Consider the following 16,748-nt stretch of genomic DNA (forward strand, 5'->3'; position numbering starts at 1 on the left):
AAATCCATACTGTGTAATACCTTTATTAAGCCAGTGCAACAAACCCAAAGGATGCACAAGCTTTCAAGATCTCTTCATCAGACATTACAAAAAGCAGGTACCTCACCACCTGCTTTTGGGAGGTGAGAGATCTGGAAACCAAGTCCTATAAAGAACAGCTGAAAGAGCTGGGTATGTTTAACCTGGAGAAGAGAACATTAAGGGGAAACCAAGCTCTGGGTGTGTTCCTCCTCCTTACTGTTGTTGCCTATGAATGGTGCCTGAGGAAGAGATCTGGAGCTCTTGAAAGCCTGCAAATTTTTTGTGATCTTTGATTTGACCTAATAAAAGCATTACACTTCAGAAATATTTCTCATGGCCAACACAGCTGCCTTTTGTTTCTTTGTTGATTTGTATAATTTTAACACTGCAGTTCTATCCATTGAACCCACTGAATTCACTGAGACTTGCCGGTGTAAATCTCTAAGATCAGGCTGCAAATTTTTTCCTTCACATCCAACCCGATGCAGATTTCAGCTCAGTAGCCTCCTGCTCTCTAGATTGTGACACTTGAGTTGATCGTAATAAAGGTCTTGCCAGAGCGTGGATTCTGAAATGTAGCCCTGATCCGAAGTTCTTTAGAGAAGGAGCAGCGCCTACCGGACGAGAAGAAGCGCCTGGTAATAAACTGCAAATGCAGCGGGCAAATCCTTTTAAGGTACAATCCTATGCACGTTTAGACAGAAAAAAAGCCCTACAAGTCCCAGCATTCCCTGGCTGGGGAATGCTGGGAGTTGTAGGACTTTTTCCTGTCTAAACATGCATAGGACTGCGTCCTTAATGAAGAAAAAAGGGGGAGTGAACTCGGGTTGTTTTCCCCTCTCCCTTTCAGGTGGAGAGAAACGAGCAACTGGGCGGCGTAGGATGATGCTCAGCGGAGGGAGGACCCAGCAGAAAGGAAGAGGCGGTGTTTGGAGGGCGCCGGAGCTGCGGGAGCTGTTGGCGAGTGCAGCCGGAAGAAGCGCGCCTTGTCCGGCGGAGCTCAGCATGGGCCGCAAGAAGAGCAGGCAGCAGCGGCAGGAGGGCGGCGCGGCGCTCCGGCGGGTTGTGACTTTCGATGAGGAGAGTCGACGGTGCGTGTGGGGCAGGAGGGAGGGGGACGGGGCAGGAGGGAGGGGGACGGGGCAGTATCCAATGTTAGCCCTACTTAGAGTAGACCCATTGAAATGAATGGGAGTTAGTCATGACTGACTTAAATCCCATTCATTTCAGTGAGTCTGCTCTAAGTAGGACTAACGTTGCACACTACCCACGGGTTCACCGTGGAGCCTCCCTTCGCCCACATACATCCCTGCGTCCAGCGGAGCCTCCCACGTGGAAGCAGGCGGATTGTCCAGAGCTTGCCCCCACGCCCGTCAGACTTTGGCGCTGGATTCCGCCGCCGGGAAAGCCCTTGCCCATGTCACCGTTCCGCGCACGCAGCGTTTTACTAGGGCCGAATTCACACGTGCAGCAGGTGGTGAAATTCTGAAGGTGTAGAATGGGCGGGGGAGGGGCGGGAGGAGAATGGATTGTAACACTGCGGGGCTGGGGGGTGGCAGAATTGACTGGATCAGTACAGGGGTGAGTGATGGCACCATTTTTGAATGTTCAATATGTAAAAACTCCCTGCAAAAACAGTAAGCCGGCCCAGAAGGCAAAAAGCTGGACTAAAACTCTCTCTTGATGTTAGGGCTGATGTTAGGGGTTGGCTTAGTTGGGCGCCTGCTGTTGCTCACACCCTTGCAGGGGCCCAGTACCAACCTCTGGATGTTCCTGAGCCTATTTCTCCTCCTCACTGTTGCTGCCTATTTATCTGCCCTCTCTGCGTATGCAAGTCGAGACAAGATTGGGGAGACTGGGTAGCATCCTCCACTTGTCTTGTGCATGCTTGCTCCCTCTCCCTAGTAGTTGTGCAGATTGGGCCGAGGGGGAGAGAATGGGCAGTGGAGGCAGTGGCAAGGAAGTAAACAGCCCACTCAGGGAGGCCCACAGAGGGTAACTTGTCCAAAGAGACACCTACCTAACCTAGCACTGACACTACCTGGCATGCAAGGTTTTGTTTTTACTAAAGAGAGCATTCAAAAATGGCATCTCTCGCCCACTGCCATCACCCCAGCAGGCTGAAGTAGTATAGTCCATTCTACCACTTTACTTATTTATTTTACTTATTTATTTTACTTATTTATTTATTAAATTTCTATACCACCAATAGGCAAAGCTCTCTGGGCAGTTCTGCTGCTCATGTAGACCGGGCCTATGAAAGCACTTTTGGGGGGGGGGGGGTCAGCCCATCATACACATACCCCCCTACATGATGCGATGTGCCCATTGAATGCTCGTATAGGCAAATGCTTTACCTGTTTTTGTCTACTGGTTGTGTCTGGTAGCTTATTGGTAGCATGTTGGTAAGATATGTAGGAGGATAACAGCGGGGGGGGGGGGGGGGCTTTCTTCCACTGTGTTTAACTTGCTATGTGTTTACTCTTCCCAGGGAGTACTTGACAGGGTTCCACAAGCGTAAGGTGGAGAGGAGGAAAGTAGCTGTGGAGGAGATAAAACGCAAACTGAAGGAAGAGCAAAAGAAGATGAAGGAAGAGGTACTGTTCTGTTTGGGGCAGATGGGTATATACCTATATTGTTTGCCTTGGAAGTACAATGTTATTTGGGAAACTGAACTCTGGCCACTTCCTGTCTAGCTGACAGCCACCCAGCTCTGTAGGAAAGCAGTGCATGAGTTTTGGATGGTAGGTTTTTGACTGGTGTCTTGAGCAAGACCGAGCAAATAGTTGATTATCTGAAAGCACTTCAGTTATTTGGGGCTGTCCCTTGTTTTCTTGCTTGTAGAGGCACAAGGAATACATGAAGATGTTGAAGGAGAGAGAGGAAGCCTTAGGTGAGTGTGCACCTGAATGTGTAACCATTAAAATGGGGGGGGGGGTGGCAGGGAGGCAAGAGGGCATGGAGTGAGTGGGCTTGAGCTGTGGTCAGCATTATTATCATCTGCCCTATGGGGGCTTGTTTCAGTCTTTGCGGCTGTGGCCTTAAGCTGATTTATTAGGCTGGTGTTGGCTTGAACTTGATGGGATTTGACCAGGGTAAACCTGCTTTGAACTGGGGTGTGCATTACAAGCAATTGTGAGAAAAACACTCTCTGCACTTCTTTCTGATGAAGTATTATTGATAAGTTTACTGTCTCTGTCTTTTAGAAGGACAGTTGTATATAATGGCCTGTACTGGCTAGATTGTGGGCTGGACGGTTGGTGTAGATCAAATCAATCTCCCTCTCTCTCTTTCTCTCTCTCTCTCTCTCTAACACACACACACATGCACGCGCTGGTGCTAGAAACCTGACTGCCTTTTTGTCGTAGCTCGTTGCTTTCTAATGAGAACCTTCTAATGATCTACATCAGGGATAGGAAACCTGCGGCCCTCCAGATGTGGTTGGACTATACAAACCCCATTAGTCCAGTAACTTCTGGGGGGGTCACAAGTTCTCCACCCCTGATGTAGATCATTAGAATCCTTTCATTAGAAAGCAGCTAGCTACAGCAAAAAAAAGCAGTCGGGTTTCTAGCTCCAGCATGCGTGAAGAAATAGCGGCATTTCTGAGAAGCCCAAACTTGGAGGGGTTTCTTTCATGGTGTCTTCTTCGTTTGGAACATGGGTGCCATCCTCCAAGAGTTCGGTGACAGAAACTGCTTTAACACTTGCAATTTCAGTCTGTTCCTTATTTAACCTTCTCAGAGGAAGCGGACGAGTTGGAGCGTATGGTGACGTCCCAGACAGAATCTGTGAGCTATGATCACCCAAGCCACACTGTCACCGTTACTACCATCAGTGACTTGGACCTCTCAGGAGTGCGCCTGCTGGGACTGAACACGCATGAGGTAATACCTCCCTCCCAGCTTGTGTGTGTGTGTGTGTGTGTGTGTTTGGCCCGGTTCTAACTTTTACTGGGGATGTCTTGGGGTATTTGATGATTTAAGATGCAATCCTATGGCTTGTGCCCCCAATGGTTCTAAGCCTCTGACCTTGGAGGCTTACGAGCATCCAGTGCGGAGCAGGAGGGGTGATGGTCATCTGCACCACTTCTCCCACTCTGCATTTTCGTTAAATTGGCTTTTTTGCCCATCTAGTTGGGGTGTTCCAGAGGGGGAGGGAAGGAGGCTGGAAATGCCTCAGGATAGCTGGTATCCCAGCCTCTCCAGCCCCCTCCCCACCCACTGAAATGCCACCTTTACCCCCTCTCCAAATTCAGGTTCCCAGCCTCTGAGAGGACCTGGCACGGCTCTTTTCACGCTGGCTGCGAGGGGGGGCAGAGCACGGATTCCTGGATCCGAGGTCAGAGCGCTGCCTCCGACTTTGGACCCAGGAATCTGAAGTATCCTACGGCCCCCCAGGCACTGTCTAGAGGCCATACCAAATTTTCAGTGCAAAAAAGTGTGATCAGAAGTTCTTGAGAGTATAGTCCAGAATTAACACATTTATACAATCTCTTCACTTTACAAACTCTTCCTTGTCAAGACAGGGGAAAAGGTCCTCCAAACAACCAGGGTTAGGATAGTAAACAGATCTTTTGGGGGAGTTGCAGAGGACACATGGGCCAGCAAACAAGCAGAACACAAGTCCGGCACCAGTACAAAGGGCAGAGGACAGGGTTGCAAGCAAGCAGGCTGGCTGGAGGATATGGTGCCAACTAGCTTGCAGCAGCTTAAGTTTAGAACTAGCATGTCTTTTTATGCGGTGTTACCAGTGTGCAACAAAAAGATAGGTCCCTTCCCCAAGGAACCTACAATCTAAAATTCAACATGTAGGAGGAAGGAAATAGACTTTCCTGTTTTAATGTTAAACAACTGCTGGGAGTAACTTCTTCCAGAGTTCAGCAGATAAATACGAACAATATCTCTATGTCAGGTGGCATCTGCAGAAACTTTAGTTGAAGATACATTTCTCTTGAATCAATGGTGGAGAACCCAGTGCTTGCTGTATGTTCCAAGACGCCTTCTGCGTTCCCCCAGGGAAGCCGTCTGCTTAGTCACTGTGGCACAGCTGGTGGAAGAGCCTTCTCTGAGCTGGATCCTTGCTTGGGGAAGTCAGTTTGCTTTGATATCTGCCAGATTCCCAAGAACTGCAAATGCTGCTCATTTAAATTGGCTGTTAAGAGTGTGTATGCTCAGACTTGAGAGTGTGTGTGTTAAATTTTTGGCCTTTATTTAAAGATGTGACTGTATATTCTTTAACACATCCTAGACTCTAATGATGAGCACAGCATAGAGCAGGAATGTGTTAACAGATACAATCTAATTGATTGAAAGTTCATCATAAAGACATGGCTTGAGTTGAGATATATATTTATTTGCTCAGTCTTTATTCTGCCCTTCCTTCAAGGAGCAAAAGTAGTGCACATGGTTCTTCCCACCACTACCACATTTTGATCCTTACAACAACCCTGTAAGGTAGTTTAGGTTGAGAGAGACCTACTGGCCCACAGTCACCCAGTGACCTTCGTGGCTGAGCATGGATTTGAACCTGGATCTCTCTGGTCCTAGCCAGATATTCTAACTGCTACACCATGCTGGCTTTTATATATTTACATAGCTCTTTGAGTGTTAAAGGATTTAACAAGATCTTGGCAATACCTGCGGCAGCACTGGATGATAGGCCTGCATATCCTCATAGTGCAAGATGGGGTGAGGAGTAGCTTGCCTAAATCCACCACGTGGCCAAGACTTGAACCAGGTTTTCTTGGGTCACAGTTCACACTGAAAGCCACTGCTCTTAATGAATCCGCACAAGTGGTTTTACATCTACACCAACCTTCTCCACCCTAGCGTCCTCCAGATGTGTCAGACTGCAACTTCCATCATTCCTAACTAGCATGGCCAATGGCCATGCTAGCTGGGAATTATGGGAGTTGCAGTTCAAGATATCTGTAGGGCACCAGGTTGGGACCTACACTGTCAGTTTTGATTACCCTTTCAAAGAGGTCTGTTCTGATGTAATCACAGCCGCTCTTCTTTCATCTGCAGGTTTGATTAGTTGTTTGGCAAATTGAACCAGGTTTCTGCTGTGTGGTGGTGACATGTGAGCTTGTGTGGCTCTTTCAGGGGGAAGATGCTGGACTGGAAAGAGAAGAAGATGCCCCAAGCAGACCTGCAAGCACCGTGCCTAAAAAATCTAGAGATCCTTTCCTGTCTCAAAGGTCATTATGATTATTTAACCTTCCTTTAACCCCCCAGAAGCCATTCAGAACACCCTGTCAGTCCTTGGAAGGGATTGCTCAAAGAGATTGTTCTGGGGTTCAGGGGGAGCCTTTCCCTTGCCCTTTTTGATCCATTCACAAACCTGTCTGGGAACAAATGACTGCTGAATGTCTACAGTGTGCAAAGGGTGACATCTTATGCATGTTTAGACAGAAAAATGGCCTACAACTCCCAGCATGCCCCAGCCAGCTATGCTTAACAGTATTCTTGGCATACTTCTGTGGGTCTAACTCGGGGGTAGGCAACCTAGCACCCTCCAGATGTTTTGGACTACAGCTCCCATAAGCCCCAGTCAGCATGGCTAATGGGAGTTGTAGTCCAAAAGAACTGGAGGGCACCCGGTTGCTGATCCCTAGTCTAACTAAGAGAGGCAGACCTCTATTTTAGAACATGGGACGGTGCCACCAAACAGATAAAAAGTGGAGTGGGGTTAGATGACCTCATACAGAGAAATGGTGGGTGGGAAGGGGTGGCTGAACATGCTTTCTCTTCCATGCTTCCCCCCGAAATCTTCAATTTTCTCTTCCTCCTGCCCCAACCCCCGCCCACCCCCTGGTAGCCAATGGGCCTGTAGTGAATAGAAAGCAAGGCCCACAGGGAGCAAATCAGTTGTGTGAGTTGTTTTTTGCCACTCGTCTGCATGTAAGCATTTTCCCCAAATTCCACATTTTATCTGTTTGGTGGCAGCCCTTGTTTTAACACATGGGTCATGGCACATTCACGTCAAGTTAGACCCAAAGCTTAAATAGCTTTACATAGCAAAACCGCGTTTGTTTTTTACAGTGACACAAGGGGGCAGTGCACTGCCTGATGCCAATGCTGTTTTCTCTAGTTGTTAAGTAGGCAGATTAAAATTTTGTTGTTCAGTCGTGTCCGACTCTTCGTGACCCCATGGACCATAGCACGCCAGGCCTTCCTGTCCTGCGCTCTCTCCCGGAGTGTGCTCAAGTTCATTCAGATTAAAATAGCTATGGGTTAAATCGGTGTCCGTGACTTAATTTTGTCACATACATTTTTATGAGCAGTTTTTTATTCTGACTATTGGTTTTGTCCCTTTCTTTCCTTTTACTTAAATAGTATATTGATCATTCCTGGCCTGTGGCCAGAGTTTTAGTGAGGAATTCTGTACCAGCATACTTGGGAGCAAGCAGGGGTCTTTCCTGCTACCTGAGATTCCTGGAGAGGCTGGGGCTTGAATCTGGGACCTTCTGCATACAAACCATGTGCTCTGCCACTGAGTTATGCCTCTTCCCAGGCGGTCACCCACCCAGGCAGCTTAGAGGGCCAGATGTACTTAATGTCAGCAATAGAACTGTACCACATGCCTTCTAAATAGAAGATGAAGGTGTGTGATGGGGCAAGGGGGAATGTGGTCAGGGCTGAAGAATCTAAAAAGTTAGGACTAGAAACCAGCTTGTATCTAAAACTTTCTGCTCTTCTCCCGCTTCCAGGATCTCTTCGCTCACTGCGTCGCTGCACTCTCGTAGTAGCCAGAAAAAGACAAAAGGAAAGCAGGCCAGACACAGTCAAAGCATAAAGAAGAGAGCCCAAAAGCCAAGCGCAGGGCGCACAAGCAAGTCCCAGCGCCGGAAAATGACAGGCAAAGGGAGGCATTTCCAAGACTGAGGGGCAGGCCGAAGCGATGGCAGCAAAGCCTGTGGAGAAACGTGAAGTTACGATCTCCGGCTTACAGCCTAGTTTATCTGAATGAGAGCTTACCATGCTGGGCGCCACAGAGGAGCTGCGGAGCTTTCTCAGACTAATCCAGGAGCTGAGGAATGAGAGGCCTGTCAAATCTTTGTTGTGCAAAATTGCCCACTTGGGCTGAGCTAGTGTGATGGTTCTTGGTCTGTATGGGTCCCTTGCCCACAGAAGAAATGGAGGTGGGGGACAGGTGTGCCTTTTTTCCAGGTACAGATTACAGCTAGGTCCAATAATCCAGGGCTGGGCCAGCTGTGGTCTGCATGTGGCCTTTCTCTGCTCTTTGTGCAGCCTGGGAAACACCACCCGCTTTTCCATGCGGCTCAGCTGGTCTGCGGGAAAAAGACGGCTGTTCTGGGAGAGCGATCCCAGTCAGGGTCACTGCAGCAGGGGAAGAAGCTGTAGCCTTCCGCCCCTCCCTTCCAGTGATCCAGTTGGGGATCTTGATCCAGCAATCCTGGACTTGCTGCAATCACCATTTCTCTGCCTCTAATAGCAGTAGGAAAATGGTGATCTTGGAGAGGGTTGCTGGAGCGGGTGGAGTAGGCTTTAACCTCATGTGTCGTCCCCCACCCCCAGCAATGCCATCTCAGCAGATAAGAAGGGGAAGTTTAAACCTCCCCATCCCTGCCTGCTGAGATGTGGAGGGTAGGGGGAGACTTTTCTGTGCACATGTGTATGTGGTCCCCAACCCGGCAACACATGCAGCCCTCAGGGCCAAAAAGGTTGCCCATCCCCAATTTAATCAGTGGACAAGTCTGTGTGGAGGGTCCAATTTATATTCTGGCTCTTGCATCCACAGATTGCCATCTTGTGCAGTTCCAGCCCATCTGCTGTTATAGATGCTCAGGGCCAAATGCCACATTCAAGTGGGGTGAGTGTGTAGACCAGCCTTCCCCAATCTGGTGTCCTCCAGGTGTTTGGGACTCCAGTTCCTAGCATTCTTAACCATTGGCCATGCTGGCTGCGGCTGATGGAAGTTGGAGTCCAAAACATCTGGCCAGATTGGGAAAGCAAGGCGTAGACAAAAGGTCATATTTCCTCCTGGGCGTCATTGTTTTTTAAATTTATAAATGCCTTTTTTCATAAGGGAATTGCATGTGCTTTTGTTTCTCACTGATCCTTCCGACGCTCGGTAAGGGGGAGGTTATGCCGACTGCTATTATTTGCACAGCGTTTTGACTGCTGCCTTTCCCATTTGGAGATGGAAACTAAGGGTGCTTCCAGATGGGCAGTTCCTAGCACTGCCAATCAAAAGATGTTGTGCAGGTATTCTGTCTTTTTCTCCTTAATGGATTTTTTGTGGAAAGAAAAAAGACTGAAGAAGTGATGCAGAAACACGTGGGTTACAAGTGGAAGTTGGTGTCATCTGGACACCCCCTGCCATAAACTGCTGTGAATGGGGCAGGGCGACTGTATTACAAAACCCTCATCTGGAATCACCCTAAGACACAGCGGGTGGTCACAGGCTGTGAGTCCATGGCAGAGACTGGATGGAATCTCAGTCTGCCAGTTCAGAGTCCAGCGCTCCATCCGCTGGCTGTCAAAAATATAAAATGGCCAGGACCCAAGAGCTTCTTTAGATGTGTCCATGGCTTTGCACTTACCCACTACAATTTCTGGTGTTGTTTTTGTTCCTTTGAACAATGGATCTTGTGCTGTAGCACTGGCTGCTGATCTGTTTCTGGGCACAGCTCGACGACTTTTTAAAGGGTGTCAGGCTTGTGCGATCTACTTTTCTTTTTTTACTAGAGCCCCGAGATACACTAACCAGAGCTGGGTGCAAAAGACATTCACTTAGAACCAGGTGCCTCTGAGCCTAGGAATTTGTTTTTAGCACCAGAATGGTCTTGAGCTCACTGTCCTTTCACACAAAGCCCACTCCTGGTTACCCCAAACCTAATTTAGGTGGGAAAAGTCATTTCATTGTTGCTGTTCTTAAACAGTTGGAAACCCTCATTAGTCTACTGCAAATCACTCAAATCTACCAATAGATCTTGGTCTACCTTCCGTCCACCCTTGCCTCACGTTGGCCACCTGAGTCTGTCCTCCATGCCTACTGAGGTTAGGCAGGGATGACTCGAGGGAGGGCCTTCTCAGTTGTAGTTCCCTGCATCTGGAGTGCCCTCCCTCTCTCCCAAGCTCGCCTTGCATTAGAGTTGATGTCTTCCTGACACCAGGCAGAAAGCTGTTCTTCCCTGGCCTTCAGTCATGTTGGTTTTGTTGCTTGATTCCACTCGGCTTGAACAGACTTGGACAGAACCTCTGTCATTCACATGAGATGGTGCAGGGCCTTCTCCCTAGGTCTTGACAGAAGAAAACGTAGCTGAGGTTTATAATAATCATGCAGATGCGACATGGGCTTAAGCTGGGGGCAGAGGGGGAACTCCCTTTGGGCTGGATTTGGTGCCCAGGAGCCAAATATAGCCTATCCCCCTAAGGCAGTGGTCCCCAACCTTTTTGGCACCAGGGACCGGTTTCGTGGAAGACAATTTTTGGGATGGTTTCAGGATGATTCAACTGCATTACATTTATTACTTTGCAGTAATAGGCCACGTAAAGATTTATGTAGCTTATTACTTGAACAGGGACGCAAATGGCATCCGCTATGCGGATGCCATTTGCGTCCCAGTGGCCAGAAGTCCAGCAGTGGCCAGAGGAGGCCGGCAGCTCCACGGACTTGCCGCGGAGCAGGGCCAGCGAGGATTCTGGGGGGGGAGGGACGGATCGCCTCCCCCCCCGGCGGACCCAAGGTAAGGGGGTTTCGCACACCCCTACGCTCACCTCCTGCTGTATGGCCCAGTTCCTAACAGGCCACAGACCCCTGCTCTAGGGCACCCAATAAGATGGGGGACGGGGGCGAGAGTTTAGTGGCAGAGAACCTGCATTGGATGCAGAAGGTCAATCCCTGGCAGCTCCAGATAAAAAAGGATTGGGTAGCGTGTGATGCACAAGATGTGTGCCCAAGAACCTGTAGAACTGCTCCCAGTCAGAGTACACAGCAGGTAGGGCTAGCTGGACGTACAGTCTGACCTGAAACAAGGCAGCTTCTTATGCTCCTGTATCTTTATCGGAGCCTTCCCAAACAGGCACTCTCCAATAGAGATGTATGGGAAATTCAGTTCATTTTTTATCAGGATTTACCCAGTTCGCAGCTTCCGGACAGAACATGGACTTGACGCAATCTGCAGTCGAAGTCTGTGGAGCTTACAATGTGATTTGTGTACTCCCCAAAAATGGATTGTACAGCATACGTACATTTGAAAAATGTGCAGGAAAAGATGCGTACTTTTGAAAAATGCGCACAAATATGCTTTAATGGGAGAAGCATGCATATGTTTCAAAGATACGCACAACTGATGCATACATTTAGAAAAATGTACGAAAGTATGCATGGATTTTTATGCAAAAATTAAAAAACCCTCTTGACCTGATACAGCTTGAGCCAGCATAGACTTTGAGATGGAGTTCGGAGAACTTCCCGCGCTCGGGTTTTGCTGATGTGTACATCCCTGCTCTCCAGTTGTTGTACTACAATGCCCATCATCCCCAGCCAGTAGTCCTACACATCTGGAGGGCACCGCGTTGGGGAAGGCTGCTTTATTGGCTGCACGACAAAGTGAAATCCAGAAAGAGATCCTTTTCCCCGCCGTAGCATACGGTGGTCTAGCATACGTGCGGCTGGCAAAAGGCTCCCAGGTTTGATCTCTAGCATCCCAATTAGGGCGGGGAAAGACTTCTGTCTGGAACCCTGGAGGGTTGCTGCTTGTTGGCATCCATAATACTGAGCTAGGTGTGCCAATGGTCTGACTCGCTGTGAACTGCCCAGCGAGCTTTGGCTAATGGGCAATAGAGAAATGCAATATATATAATAAGGCATCTTCTTCTGTGGGGCATTTGGGATATGTGAATAAGTGCCACAGTTCTTTATATTTGCTGCTTGCTAATGTCTCTGCCACCTTGCTGAAGGTAAGTGAGGAAAAGATACTCTGCTAGCTCCTTGGTGTAACGGAGGGGTCCTTTTAGATTGTCCCATCCCTGCAATCTATCCCACCAAAAGCTCAAATAGAATCGTCTTGCAGAGCTTCTGAAACACGTCCAGAATGTCAGCAGGCCTTGAGAGGGAGGGAAATGTCCCAGAATGCCTTTGTGTTTGAATGCAGTGCACAGGTAGATCTACAGCAGGGGTGGGGAATGGGTGGTCCTCCAGATGTGGTTGGGCTGCAACTCCCATAAGCAAGGCTAGAGCTGATGAGAGCTGCAGTCCAGCCACATCCGGAGGGCCACCTGTTCCCCACCCCTGATCTACAGGAAGTGCCTTTTGGCCTATCCTGCTGGGGCAGAACGGAGGGGAGCATTTGGACATGGTGTTCTGAATTTAGGTGGGGGCAGTGCAGATGCTGTTGCGTGAGGGCAGTATGCACCCCTGCAGTAACTGCACCAGCCAAACTGCAGATCTCTTTGTAATTGGTAATGGAGCCTAGGAGAACACAGGAATGACCCATAGTAGTGGGGAAGCAGAGACATGGTGATCAAGGGGGGCAGCGGAGTGTGTGTGTGTGTCTATATCTCATGACTCAGTCATGTGAGGATTTTGGTATGCAGCTCATAGGATTAAGCATTTGGGCTACTCCTGGCGTACAGCTAAAACCAGAGGTGCCAGCGTTGTGGCAGTCAGATGACGTTCTGCTTTTTCCTTGAATCTCCTGGTTTCTAGCTCGCTATAGAATCCTCACTGTCCAAAGAAAAATGTAATGAGGGTATGATCTCTTAAAAAATATTTTTTCTTAATTACTGTTGCTGAGGAGCAATGCTTGGATTCTGTTCAGCCTTAGAAGCGTTCTCTGTAGCCCCAAGTTTTTACTAGCAAGAGAAGGGAAATGGGGTGGGTGAAAGGCCCGGTGTTGTAGTACCGGGGGGATGGGGACTTGTGGCCTGCCGGGTGTTATTGGACTTCAGCTCCCATCAGCCCCTGTCAGAATGAGCAGTGGTCAGGGAGGATGGGAATTAAGTCCAACAACATCTGGACTGCAACTACAGTACATGCTGTAGTATAAAATGCAGATAACGATAGGGGTGGGCAGCTTGTTGGCCAAAACATCTGGAGGGCCACAGCTCTCATCAGCCATAGTCAGCATAGCCAATGGTGAGGGATGATGGGTGTGGTAGGTTATAACATCTGGAGGACCACAAGTTGCCCATCCTTGATGTGAGCCCTAGTTAGCGGGTGCATCACATATATGGAGTTGTGTGCCACAGAGGCCTCGGCCCCTGTATCTGGAGATGGGGCCTGAAGATGAGAGCTTGCTCCCCAGTGACTGGTATTCAGAAGCACCCTGCATCTGATCACTAGAGGAAGTGCAGACCGCAGAGCAGAATTCCTTCTCTTCCTCCACCCCTCCTCTGAAGCCCTCCACCCATGAAAAGAGATGCATGAGTGGACACTGAAGCAGCCATGACTGCAGCATGATATTTAGCAGGGACAGTGTCAAAGGTAGGCAGGGTTGGGCACCTGCCAAGGGCCCACACCCCAGCAGGGGTCCACTGACGACCTCCTGGAGTTGCTCCTCTTTACCATTGCAGCCTGCTGGTTTGCCCATTGCCTCTTGCTCTGACCCAGGCAACAGTGGCGGGGAGAAGGAGGAGCAGGGGACTCCGCTGCATCCTTGCTCACTAGCTCGCTTCCAAGCAAGCAAGCGGTAGCGACGATGAGAAATGAGGAGTGATAGCAGCTGGTGACGGTGGTGGCAAGAAGGGAGCCTCACTGATGTAGTGGGCCCATGGAGGGTGTCTCGCTTAAGGGCCCTCAAAAACCTGGAGCTGGCATTGGTGCAGAAACAAATGTTCCACAGCAGGACTCCAGTCTTTCTCTTTGGGGCGACTTGTCACATATGGATCCTACCTGCAGGCTTCCTCACTGCCAAACTGTGGAGCTAACTGGTGCTTGAGACTAGAATGGGCTTCCTTCCTTCCTTCCCTGGCAGTTTCAGTATCAAAAGCTCTGTTTTTGGGCTGCCTGTCCCAAAAGGACAGTCGGTAGGGATCCTTGTAGGATCCCTGTCGGTAGGGATCCTTGTCGGTAGGGATCCTTGTAGGCATCAGTTGCTACCTTCCTCATTGCTCAGCCACAGTGCTGTGGGTGCTTCCACGGACTGCACTCGTGTGCAATGTGTGGAGGGTGGGTCTATGTGTACTGGGTTTGGTGATGTCATCCTAGCATTCCCATGGCTACCACATGTTGACTGGTACTTGCTATGCATAGATCAGCCTTCTTCAACCTGGTGTCTTCCAGATGTGTTGGACTGCAACTCCCATGCTGCCTGGGAGTTGTAGCCCAGCACATCTGGTGGGCACCAGGTTGGGGGAGGCTTGCATGATATGGTCCATTGTCAGTAAGCAACACTGATTGGTGGCAGAGTTGCTAGAGATGTGCTGAGAGTGACTGTCACTGTTGGTCTTTTTTCCCTACCACTCTGTTTCCACGGCAGCGTGGGAACATGGAATCGCAGCTAGTTATACCGGTGTAAGCTCTGGTTTAGTGGCAGCCATCTTTGCTGCACCATGGGATTGCAGGGTCTGCCTGCATTTGCCTTGCTACATCTGGGAATCATCCATAATTAGAAATAGTGTGCGCATGCTTAAATGTGCAATGAATTAGCTTTTCCTACTGATGTGCGGAAGAGCAAGCCTTCAGTGGTTGGGTGGTCTAATGAAGAGATATTCAGACTTGGCTTTGGTGAACATCCCTTCGTGCAGTGAAGAAAAACATGCCCAGGATTAATGGAGACGAAGTGAAGAGAGGTAGGTCAGCTCCTATGAGGCCATCGTCCCACCTCCTTAAGGGAGAAGCAGACTTAAGTGAGAGGAAAGAAAGAGGGCGTGGCAGGAAGGGCCCAAACTTCTGTATGAGATGTGGAAATGCCTATGAAAACTAGGATAATTATACTGGAACCTGGTAGTTATCATCCATCCTGTCAACAAATAGAAGGGATGCTTTATGACCTGGTTCAAAGAAGACACTCCCCTCCCCCAAAAAATAATCCCTTGGGTAAGGGAAATATTAAAGAGGCGCACCTACTACTCCTCGATAATGCCTGAGACTTTTTTAAAGCCCAGCTTGCGTTGTGAGAACTGTTGTAGAAATACAGCAAAAATTGGATCGAATGCAAAAGGGATCTATTAAAGACTGTGAGGGCGTGGGGAGGTCATAATCCTAATCTTATACCAAGGCCTACACCAAGGAAAATGTATACTTTCCCTGTGTCCAAAGCTTGATATCTGTTTTCAGTATCAGGTCCCCCCATGCTACATCATGGAAGTTTGTGAGAAATGGTGCCTCTGAGCATGTGCAAAGTGTCCTATCACTGCATAGCCACAGGTTGATTCTGCATAGCCGGAGTTAAAGGGTAAGGACTCTGAATCAGAGGACAGTGGTCTGGGCGGGAGGGGGGAAGAAGCTGATTCCTGCCCCCTCTTTACATATTTGGCTTTCCAGTTACAAGAAAGAATTTGAAGAGCCCAGCTCGATCAGACCAAGGTTCCATCTAGTCCGGCATTCTGTTCACACAATGGCCAACCAGCTGCCCATGAGAAACCCACAAGCAGGACATGAGTGCGATACCATCTTCCCACTCATGTTCCTCCGCAATGGGTACACAGAGGCACTCATTTTTGCATACATGGAGAGGGATGGAAGGAGACTCCAGTTCAGCTTCATCCATAACCTCTGATGTGGTTACAAATTATTTCAAAATGCCCTTTTCCGCCTAAATTTGCCTGCTGAAATGAAGAAAGCCTGGAGTAACCAGGAGTGGACTTTGGTGTGAAAGGACTGTACCAGAACAGTTTAGTTCTGCTAACGAAAAGAGATTCCTAGGCTCAGAATATGTGCAGAGGCACCTGGTGTATTTTTTAATGCCAAGCATATATCTTTTGCACCTGGCTCTAGTTGGTGAAACTTGGGGTTCTAATAAAATACAAAGTAGATCTGATGAGCCTGAAGTCTACCCACTCCTGATCCACACACGCACATACAGGCTATGGCTGACTGGGGAATGCTGGGAGCTTTTTTCCTGTCTAAACATGCATAGGCTTGTGTCCTAAATGTGCTTTCCCCAACCTGGCACCCTCCAGAGATGTTGGACTTCACCCCTCATTATCCACCTACTGTGTGGGCTTGGTGGCTGAGGACGATGGGAGTTACAGGCTCACACATCTGGAATGTGCCCTTGGGCAAGCTGGAGTAAAAATGGTAAAAAGCGGAGCCAAAGGTCCATGGCATTTAATTGGTGATGGGACTCTCGCCAAAAACGTGGTTTTGCATGCTTGGGGACAATGGAACCTAGAGAGGAGACTAGGGCAGCTGAATTGTCCTGAACAGAAAAGAGACAGCGGCGCTCCCGTGATGGTGAAAAGCGAGTCAGCGATCTCCACAAGTACTCAAAGCATATGTCTTCCTATTCGTGTATTTCACGTTTCCTTCTCATAATTAAAAAATCCCAAGGCGTAAGGGGAATGTTGCTTTGGCACGAAGGCCAAGCGAGCTGACACTGGAAGGAAAGTGTGTGTGTGGGGGGGGAGGGGGGAATCAATCACGCACCCGCTGTCACTACAACGTCGATTACAAAACATGGGGGGAGGGGAGGCGTCAAATTAATTTTTAAAAAAATCCGAAAGTTTCGACTCTTGAAAATGCCACTCTTGATCCGCGTTCCATTCGCTGCCAAATCGGTCCACCCCTCTCCCGGACAGCCACTTAAGACG

General features: G+C 49.0%; 1 protein-coding gene across 1 annotated transcript; it reads left to right on the forward strand.

The window, feature by feature from the left end:
* Positions 1-962: 962 nt before the first annotated feature.
* Positions 963-9,647, forward strand: NOL12 (nucleolar protein 12). The gene is made up of 6 exons (XM_084809762.1): positions 963-1,112; positions 2,513-2,618; positions 2,866-2,914; positions 3,766-3,908; positions 6,129-6,223; positions 7,736-9,647. Exons 1-6 carry the CDS (start codon positions 1,027-1,029, stop codon positions 7,908-7,910), a joined length of 654 nt encoding a protein of 217 aa, XP_084665888.1. The 5' UTR covers positions 963-1,026; the 3' UTR covers positions 7,911-9,647.
* The last annotated feature ends 7,101 nt before the right edge of the window (positions 9,648-16,748 follow it).

Source organism: Heloderma suspectum, chromosome 7, assembly GCF_057233095.1.
Source record: "Heloderma suspectum isolate Gila_16-S chromosome 7, 16-S_ref, whole genome shotgun sequence".
NCBI lineage: Eukaryota > Metazoa > Chordata > Lepidosauria > Squamata > Helodermatidae > Heloderma > Heloderma suspectum.

Bases quoted from the DNA above. Each gene is read 5' to 3' on its own strand.
- NOL12 (XM_084809762.1), top strand. From the start codon at position 1,027: ATGGGCCGCAAGAAGAGCAGGCAGCAGCGGCAGGAGGGCGGCGCGGCG. The intron at 3,909-6,128 runs GTAATACCTCCC...TGGCTCTTTCAG, and splicing joins TGGGACTGAACACGCATGAG to GGGGAAGATGCTGGACTGGA. The intron at 6,224-7,735 runs GTCATTATGATT...TCCCGCTTCCAG, and splicing joins GATCCTTTCCTGTCTCAAAG to GATCTCTTCGCTCACTGCGT.